Genomic DNA, 10229 nt, shown 5'->3' with positions numbered 1-10229 from the left:
GGGTTTGTTGTGAATTTTAAAAAACAAGGGAAAAAAAAGCATGATTGGTTGTTAGATGGAGTGCATGTGGTAGTGTGACTTACTCATGCAATAACCGGCTCCTTCATTTATTAACCGAAATTGTAAGTTACGAAGTATAACTACTGGGTCCAATTCTGATTCCGCACGCACAAGTTCCTAATCAGTTCCAGTTTCAATTCCGAATACCCGAAATTTTTGCTCACCCTATTACTCGCTCAATCACTCGTGGCGAGTACACTTTTTATACCTTTTTCCACCCTATCACCCGCAAAACCTCCCTCCATTTGTGTCAAGTTTAGTCGAGTCGGTTAAACCTACCCTCCTGATTTCAAAAGATATTGAGATCGATTCTCATCAGTCGCTCTTGTACTGCTTTAAAAATCAAAAAAATAAAATAAAACGGGAGGAATTATTAACGTACTCCAAGCCAAAAATAAATTACGAAGTACAATCTTAAGGGGTATTTTAGACATTCCAAAAAAATACAAGGGTAATTTGAAAATTTTCCCAAGGGGTATATCAGGAAAGTTTACTTTTTAAAAAGAACAAAAAGGTACTGTGGTAAGCAGAGGCGTATCATCGTGCCACAAGCAGTCGCCGGAATTTACAAACCACAGTATAAAATCGGCGGCGACTTCTTCATACTCCGGCCATTTATTCGGTATATGTTTTTATCATTATCTGCTTCTTTTTTCAGTCTCAATTACTTATTTTTAATTTAACAAAATGGCTGCCTTTCGAATTATCAAACCATACTACTCAAAGCAAGTTTACTGTCAATTAGTTATAAGTTTATTAATTAATACGAATGAAACTACAAACATTAAATGAATGAAATCAATTTATTCTATTCTTTATACTACTGCTAATTCCAATTTCTGCTTAGTGGGTGATAATTTTTAATTGATAGGAGTGTTAATTCTCACTAATAGATTATTGGGTGTTTGATTTTTCATCTGGGTTTTTGTTGATTTATGTTTTTATGAATTGTAACAACAAATTTGCTTGAAAATCTGAATTAAGGGTAGAATCTGGGTATACTTTTTTGTTTTTTTAGTTGTTTACTGATTTGTTCCAGTTCTTGTTGACTGTTTACACCCCCCTTAAAACCCTGAACCATTGATTTCTGATTTTGAAGCTATGGAAGGAACACCCCAAAACCTAATAATTGAAGATGGTTTCTCAGCAGAGGAGCTTTTTAATCAGGGGTATTCATATACCTATGATGATGTTATCTTTCTCCCTCATTATATTGATTTCGCAACGGATTCAGTTCAGCTTCAAACCAAGCTTACCAAAAACATTTCTCTATCTATCCCTTGTGTCTCCTCTCCTATGGACATTGTCACCGAGTCTTACATGGCAGTAGCTATGGCGTCCCTTGGTGGGATTGGTATCTTACATTCCAACAATACCCCCTCTGAGCAATTTGCTCTCCTTCAGTCTGCCAAGTCCCGTCGTATTCCTTTTGTTTCAGATTTTGAGGTTAAGTCTCCCTCGGATGTGATTGAGTCAGAGGGTGATTTTGGTTACGCGAGTGTGATTTTGGTTACTGAGACGGGGAGCAGGAATTCAAGGGTTTTGGGGTATGTACTGAAGTCTGCTTGGTTATACTTGAAGAATAAGGATGGTAGGGTTTGTGATTATATGTCGAAATTGGATATTTCTGTGCCAAGTAGCTATCAGTTGGACCAAATTGCTGGGTTTTTGGGGGAGAAAGGGGTTAAATTGGTACCAACTGTGAGAGATAGTGATGGGGAAGTTGTCGATTTGATCACATTGGAGGATATTGAGAGGTTTCAAGAATATCCAAAGAGAGGTTTGCCATCATTAACACCTAATGGGGATTTCTTGGTGGGAGCTGCAATAGGGACCAGAGACTCGGATAAAGAGAGGTTGGAATATTTGGTCAAGGGCGGTGTAGATGCAGTGGTGTTGGATAGTTCTCAAGGAAATTCTATTTATCAGTTGGATATGATTAAATATATAAAGAGGACATACCCAGAATTGGATGTCATTGGAGGGAATGTAGTGACTAAATACCAAGCTCAAAACTTGATTCAAGCCGGAGTTGATGGGCTGAGAGTTGGTATGGGATCTGGGTCAATTTGTACCACTTAGGAGGTCTGTGCTGTGGGTAGAGGGCAGGTAACTCTTCAGTCCTCTCTAAATTAGCTTTTTTGAATGCCTTTGTTATTTGAAAACTTATGTTTACTATACTTGTTAATGATTAGATATGTATGGAATGTCAAATCTCAAATTTATACAAGTAAATGTTATAGCAGCTTCAGTTATCATAATGTTACATTTTTTCTAATTGCATTCTTTCATTTTTTGTGGACAGTTCCTTATGACGATTCATGCTAGCCAACCCCAAATCATTTTGGAACTAAGGCTTTGTTATTATGGTTGTTGTATATTCTTATTGCATTCATTTAATTTGAATCCTTATTGATCAGGGAGGGATATAGGCATGATTTTTCTGTGTATGAAGGGATGTAACATTATAGAGAAAGTGGTAATTATCAATAAATGTACTCGTATTAGAGATGAATAGATTATCATGGCTAAAATTTTGCCATTGTTACTTGTTTCATATTTTCACTTAAGGTAGAAATGAAGATTAACCTCAGGAGACGGTTGTTTAAATCAACACTCTGTTGTCTAATTATAATGCTACATGATTTTTCATTTTGTGTTAAGTTCCTCTGTCGTCTAAGCTCTAATTTGTGCTTTCATGATTTTGAGTCTTGAGATTCTTAATGTTGCTTCGCTTGATTCTCTTTTCCTTTATTTTGTACTTTTGGTGATTAGCTAACTATATTGCTGACAAAATATTCTTTGGATACTAGGCTACTGCTGTATACAAAGTTTCATCTATTGCTTCACAAAGTGGTGTACCTGTCATTGCTGATGGGGGCATATCAAACTCCGGACACATTGTTAAAGCCCTGGTTCTTGGGGCTTCTACTGTGATGATGGGAAGCTATCTTGCTGGTAGCAATGAGGCTCCTGGTGCTTATGTAGTTCAGGTATGTGCTGCTGGATACTTTATGATCCCTCATATAGTCATAATTAGTAGTTGTTAACATAATATTCTGAAACATTGATTTCTTTACTCTAGTCTCCAGGCATTTCATGTATTGTCAGTGAATTCCTATCTATGATTGATTAATTGTAGCTGGAGACTTGGAGTACAGTGTTCCCTCTAGTTAAAGTCAAGAAAACTAGTATTTCATACCTGATTAATTGGAGATGAGATTTTGTGTTAGGATGGTCGTCGTCTAAAAAAATATCGAGGAATGGGCTCTTTGGAAGCAATGACAAAAGGAAGTGATCAGCGATATCTTGGGGACAAGTCTAAGCTTAAAATTGCGCAAGGTGTTGTTGGAGCTGTTGCAGACAAGGGTTCTGTTCTAAAGTTCGTTCCATATGCAATGCATGCAGTTAAACAAGGTTTCCAGGATCTTGGTGCCTCCTCACTTCAGTCAGCCCATGATCTATTGAGATCAGAAGTATTAAGACTGGAGGTATGGCTTCATTTGATTTACCAGTAATCTTTCGTGTAGTAGTCTTTAATACTTGAGAGAGGTGCTCTAAAACTTCTTTATGCTCATGTGATCTGAATTGTTTGAATGGTCCGATTATAGGCTCGAACTGGTGCAGCACAAGTTGAAGGAGGAGTCCATGGCCTAGTGTCTTATGAGAAGAAGGCATTTTAAACAGAATTATGCTGACATATGCCTAGGGGTGCAGTGTATAACTATACACAACCGAGCTTTGACTTACTGATCAAATTGTATGCTTTATCTTGCTCTTTGTTTCTACTCCTCTTAACCAAACAAGTTAAACTACCTTGCTCTTTGTTTTTCCATAACCAAAACCGAGCTTTAATTTGTGATGCTATGATCTTTCCTTGTGTATGCTTTATGTCCGGGACACAGAGTCTCACAGAGCTGGGATAATATGGCATGAACTTTCTCGGATCAAATTTGGATCCCTCAATTTGCATATCACCTGCCAAATGTAGCTAATTCAATACTACGTAGGACAAAGAGTGAGCTTTCTCCGGGGGGGGGGGGGGGGGGGGTTTCGTTCCTTCTATGTGTGACATAGGTGGGAGCCTGGGAGGACTGCGGAGTCAGGCAGCAACTTAGCAAAGCAGCAAAGAATTCATCAGCAAGTTCAAAGGTGGAAAGGCTTGCAGTTGCATAAGCTGCTAGCTAAGCTTCTGTTTAGAAAGCTAATGTAGCTGAGATTTAGAACACTTTTGGTAATGGAGGGATAGAAAAGGAGTGTGGTACTACCAATAATGCTTGATCTTTGAACACTTAATAATGGACAAATAAACTACTCACTCCAATCTATTAATCCTGAATTTATGTTAACTCTACTTTTCTTTGAAAATTTTTTTTAAAGAATTTTTTTTTTTTAAAAAAAACTATCAATTTCATTATAACTTCCTATTCTATAACTTCCATTAAATAGATTCAGTAACTTCCGCTCTCTTTGCTTCAAAAAATGTCAGTAATAAATTGATGTATGCTCCCGCTCTCTTTGCTTCAAAAAAAAATGAATTGATATATACGATTGAAAAAGCACGGATACGCTCTAGTTTAATTAATCGACTTGCTTGTTTTATTTGGACGGTTTTGAAATAATATAATGTATCACTTTCTTGAGTGAAAGTATTCAATTAAATTTTACCTTTAAATATAAGAGTACTTTTTTTATAAAAAAAAAATTTGATGCAAAGATTTGATCGACTGCTACATTTAGTAAGATAAGCTAAGAGGTACACGCTACGCGTGTACAATATAATTTTCTTTTTACTGTATACGTGTAGCGTGTGCCTCTTAGCTTGTGTAGTATAAAGTGAGAATAGAAAATTATTTATACATACCATTTCACGAAGAACCATTTTCGCCCATATTTTCCTTTATCATTTATGATAGGTTGAATATCATACAATTTGATTATTTAGGCATTTGAAACGGGGTTCAAATAATGGAAAGGAGAAGATGAATTTGATATTTTGCAATAAAAAATAAAAAATTTGTACTGGTTTACATAAAAATAAAAAACATGATCCTAATTATAATCACAAAAACTAATATCATGCAATCACGTTTTTTTTTTCATCAAACAAACTATAGAATCTGTGAATCAATGACAGATAAATTTATTTTTTACATACACTAAAACTATAGAATCTGTGAATCCGAAATAGATGAATACTTGAAATAAAAGATGGTTTCTAAATAAAAGATAGTTTCTTGAAATATGACAATCGACTTTAATGGTTTATTATTAGACGAAATAATAAATTTTTGAGGTTAATCAAATTTTTTTGTGAAAGGTTAATGAGGCAAGTATAATTAAAGAGCAATTATGGTGTTACAAATTTTGAGTATTGGAGATTTGTTCAGAGGAAAAAAAAAATCGTCAAATGCTTAGTAGTTAGTGAGAAATGACATAGTCCATTATATTTTTTTTATTACTTGTATTAGGATAAACATGCATATATATTAGCAGTTAGCCAGTTAGCAATGATATACTTAATGATTTATTTTTTTCGTCAATTTTGTTCATCCATTACAGTTAAGTGATTAGCTTCATGTTTCACGTAAAAGAGCAGTTATGCCTTTTTTTTTTTATTTATTTTTTTTTTTATTTTTACAAAAGCAGTTGTGCATTTTTGAGGTAATTTTAAAGATTGAGAAGGGCATTTTAGAAAAAGCCAAATTTATCACCCAAAAAGTCCTTTCTCTTTATATAGTACTATAGATATATGATTATATGACCATTACAATATGTAATTGCATATTAGTAATGAGAATTATAAATTTAACAAAAATTATTATGAAATATACAATTTAATTAATACAACATCATACTACATTGTCTTCATAAGAGTTATAACATGTACATGTTTGTATAAAATCAAGTCAAAATTAATACATAAATTGTGCAAAAAAAAAAGAAAAAAAGAAAAAAAGAAAAAAAAAAAACTAAATTATATACTACGTATATATTTTTAATTTCATTCACACTAAATTATTTACACTTTAATTTACTTGGCTAAAACACTATGCATAACTACATATATACTATTTACAATTTAACTGACACATGTGCAAATGCAAAAATTTGACCTAAAAATACTCACTTTAATTGCCAACTTCATGCAAACTAGAATATTCACTGAAATTTCTACACATAATTCAAAAACCAAATTCAAAATGAAGGTAAAATAATAACCGTTTAAGTGAATACTTAGTCAATGATAATCATGCATGTTTAGTGAGTCGGTTAACTGCATAACCCATAATTTTCTCCTAATAATCTCCAACAAACTCTTCAAACTCTTTCATATATACCTCAACGTTACCCCTTTCATACACAGTCAATTTTCAACTTAGAAAAAAAAATTAACCTAATTAAGAAAATGGGAAATTCTTCCAAATTATCTCTCATTTTTCTATGCATTTTCTCCCTCTTAATATTTCATGGAGTTTGTACTGAATTTGAAGTTGGTGAAAGTTTGACCAAAGGATGGGAAGTTCCTCCTTTGAAACGCCCTCAAGTTTACAATGATTGGGCTCAAAAGAATCGCTTCAAGGTCAATGACACTCTACGTAAGTATCGTTCTATTTTAATTGTCGCGTATTAGTGTAATTTGAACTTTTAATGTGACAACTAGATTTGAATGGATGTAACGAAATGTATACCATGCATCTTTATGTATTTAATAATTTTCCTTGGTATTTCTCATTTCATATATATAGTATGACTTGCTAATTTTTGTGTGCTAATGTTAGTGGTAAAAATAGTACGAGTACTTTGATTCAATATCAAAAGTAGTGGAATTAACTGCTTGTTTTTATTATCTTGATTATGTAGAGTTATCATGTTATTATTGATTTAAGTCATTTTATGCTTGAAAATTTAACAAGATAAATCTTACTGTAAAAAATGAAATATTGTAGCAAAATTTCTTATGAGTACCGTAAGTTTTAGTTTGATAGTATAGTAGTTCGTATGACTAGTGAGTAATGTTTTTGATTTTTTTTTTTTTTTTTTTTTTTTTTGAGGAAAATAGTGAGTAACAAATTTTTAATTTTTTTTTTTTTTGACGGAAAATGCTCAAAATATATTACTCAGAAACAGAGTCAAAGACAATAGCAGAGTTTACATCAACAGGAATTTCTTCTATCCAAACATGCATTTCTAAGTAGTTTTTGCTAATTCGAGCAAGCTTGTGAGCAACACCGTTCCCTTTTCTGCCAATGTGAGGAACCAATTAATGATATATTTTTCCTCAAAAAAAATTAATGATACATGTTTTAGGTAAACATACAATGTAGCGTTATTTTTATATTTCTATCACTCGAATAAATTTTCAAATTACACTGATCGACGTGTAATGTTGTCATTTTTTTCAAATTAATACCATTTTAAGTACTTCCAACGCCCTATCCAACGTCCCGGGGGCATTCGTTAGCAAGATTCTTTTACTAATTAATTTTGTACGGACCATCAATTATGTTTGATCTAAAAATTAAAATTAGTACATAAGAAAAACCAGTCTTAAAAAATTTGTAGGAATTATTATTGCATTTTATTTGTATTATATCCTAATTAATTACTTCATATTACAAAATGGTGTAATTAATTATTATTTGTGCTATCATAGTTTTAAATATTACTCTCCAAATTTACAATTAATATTTAACGGAGGTAATATTATAAAACCCTTTTGCTTAATATAGAGTGTACACACATACACATAAGCACATTAGTAACCAATTTGTGTATATTGGCAGACTTCAAGTACAAGAAAGATTCAGTGATGGTGGTATCAGATGCTGAGTACAGCAAATGTGGATCATCTCAGCCTCTATTCTTCGCCAACACTGGCGACACCACCTTCGTGTTAGACAGGCCGGGGTTGTTCTACTTCTTGAGCGGCGTGGCCGGACACTGCCAGAGAGGGCAGAAGATGATTATCAAGGTGTTGGACGTGGAAAGTCCACCTGCTCCTGGTGATGATCAACAATCTGGTGATGATACAGCTGCACCAGACACTGACAAGAAAAGTGGTGCAACTCATAATAATAATAATAAGATTGGTTTTGTTGGGTTTATTTTTATGTTAATTGTTGGGTTTAATTTCATATGATATGATAGGGTGTGTTTGTTTAAGGTTGTTTCTTGGTTTATGCATATTTGTTTAGGAATTTGGATAGGTTATGTTTTGAGTTTGGTTTAACAATGGATTTTAGTCATGTTAATTAGTCATGTTTTGAGGGATTGAGATTATAATTTAAGTTTCTTGTTTAATTTCCTATATTACTATTTCATGGACTATTTTATCTTCTACGGAGTAAGAATTAAGGAAAATCTATGGACTTGTTTGGCAATTACAAAGTATTTGATTAACTATTAGCTAGTTGTCTAGGGTATGGTGTATTAACGAGTTATATAGGACGTGTACTTAATAGCTTAGATTTCAAAACTTAGATTTATGACATATCATATTATGATAGATTGATTAGTTATAAGACTTGTACTTTAGACTTAATATCACCTATGTGTTGAATGACCTTGTCCTCGTCCTCAACTCAACTCTGTTTTTCTAAGTATTATTTAGGCCCCGTTTAGTTTAATGTAAAACATTTTCAATGGAAAATTAATTTTCCTAGAAAACATATTTTCAAGGAAAAACACAATTGCAAATTAGTTTTCCTTTGTTTGGTTGCATACAAGAAAAGTCTAAGAAAAAAAAAATAAAAATTAGAGTGGGAATGTAAGGATGAATGAGAGGGAAGTAAAAAATAAAAAAAAGAGGTAAGAAGGAGAGAGGAAAATGTGGCTTCCCTTGTTTTGGGAAAGAAAATGTTTTTCATCATTAAAGATGAAATTTTCCCTCCTTGGAAAAATTGTTTTCCACCCCTTAACAAACCAAACAAAAAAAATGGGAAAAAAATGAAAAATTCATTTTCCATGAAAACCTTTTACATCAAACCAAACAGGGCCTTATTTACTTACTTCATACGCAATCTTTAATGGGTTACTTTGACCATTGATTTCTTTGATTGTGCATTAGTAAAAATTATACAAAGTTGATGGTATGTATTGAAAATTCATATCAATTTGAATCTAATAAGATCAAAATTGATCATTTTTTTACTTATATGGTGTATAAACAATTAGACATGGTATTTCAACTATAGGTGAATTACCAAACTACAGGTTATTATCTAATAATCCTAACTTTGATAAGAGTTTGCCTTCAGAAGTCGTCCCAAAGATTTACCTTTTTTTGAGTTTGCCTCCAGGTATGACCTCATTAAAAAAAAAATAATAAGGAAGTTTCTTTTAAAAAGATGGGTTTATAAGGAGACAAATCTTAGTAACGAGTTTTTAGGAATTTGTTAGAGGTTTTAGGGGGCATTTGGTTCACAATGTTGTATGGGTTTGAAATTAGCAAATGAACGAAGTTAGGGTGGTATGGGGTTGGAACTTAATTCTTAATACATTATGTTTGGTTGTTGTTTAGGAATGAATTTTTTATTTTTATTTGATTGATACCTAAAGGTGTGGTATGAGCCATACCCACCTCGCCCCTCTTGGGTTTCTAAAACCCATACCTTGTGGCCTGTGGGTTTGAGATATGTATTTAAAAATTAGATTTTTCTTAAATAAACATTAGGTATGGGTTTTTCATACCTAAAATCTACTAACCAAACGTTCCCTTAAGAAGGTTTAGTAATCAAATCTCCCAAAAAAAAAAAAAATTAAACACAACCTTCAAATGAATGAGTTAAGAGAAATACAAAGATAAAAGTAAGAAAGACATTTCTAAGTAAGACGAGTAATATCAGATTTAGTATAGAAGTGTTGTAAATTGTATTAGACAATGTATGAATCAATTCTATTACAAAGAGCATCCTATTTTATATTCCATGTAAATCTAATAAAGGTAATTATTGAATACTCTTGGAATTCTTTGTCTTGGCAATGCTGACAATATTGATAGACATTTTCATCTTTTATAAAATTTCATTTCTTAATTCGCTCCTTAAATCATGAGATGAAATTGTGCTTGTTGCCCAAGCATTAATTACACGTCATCAAATGGTCTGGGCTTTGAAGGGAAGCTGCCTTACTTAGAAAGGCTCAGAAGGGCGGTCGACTTAATTACA

At 32.7% G+C, this 10229-nt stretch overlaps 1 protein-coding gene and 1 pseudogene across 1 annotated transcript; both read left to right on the top strand.

The window, feature by feature from the left end:
* The first annotated feature begins 539 nt into the window (after positions 1-539).
* On the top strand, positions 540-4026 carry LOC110726097 (annotated as a pseudogene).
* A 1368-nt stretch (positions 4027-5394) lies between these two features.
* LOC110726059 (mavicyanin-like) lies at positions 5395-8654 on the top strand. The gene is made up of 2 exons (XM_021905524.1): positions 5395-6659; positions 7848-8654. The coding sequence occupies exons 1-2, from the start codon at positions 6470-6472 to the stop codon at positions 8201-8203; spliced, it is 546 nt and encodes a 181-aa protein (XP_021761216.1). The 5' UTR covers positions 5395-6469; the 3' UTR covers positions 8204-8654.
* The last annotated feature ends 1575 nt before the right edge of the window (positions 8655-10229 follow it).

This window comes from Chenopodium quinoa, unplaced genomic scaffold (genome assembly GCF_001683475.1).
Source record: "Chenopodium quinoa cultivar QQ74 unplaced genomic scaffold, ASM168347v1, whole genome shotgun sequence".
NCBI classification, from domain to species: Eukaryota; Viridiplantae; Streptophyta; class Magnoliopsida; order Caryophyllales; family Amaranthaceae; genus Chenopodium; species Chenopodium quinoa.
The sequence above is the reverse complement of the archived record's forward strand: the minus strand, read 5'-3'. Positions and strand labels throughout refer to the sequence as shown.

Coding starts and splice junctions, on each gene's coding strand:
- LOC110726059 (XM_021905524.1), top strand. CDS start 6,470: ATGGGAAATTCTTCCAAATTATCTCTCATTTTTCTATGCATTTTCTCC. Junction 6,660..7,847: donor CAAGGTCAATGACACTCTAC/GTAAGTATCGTT, acceptor GTATATTGGCAG/ACTTCAAGTACAAGAAAGAT.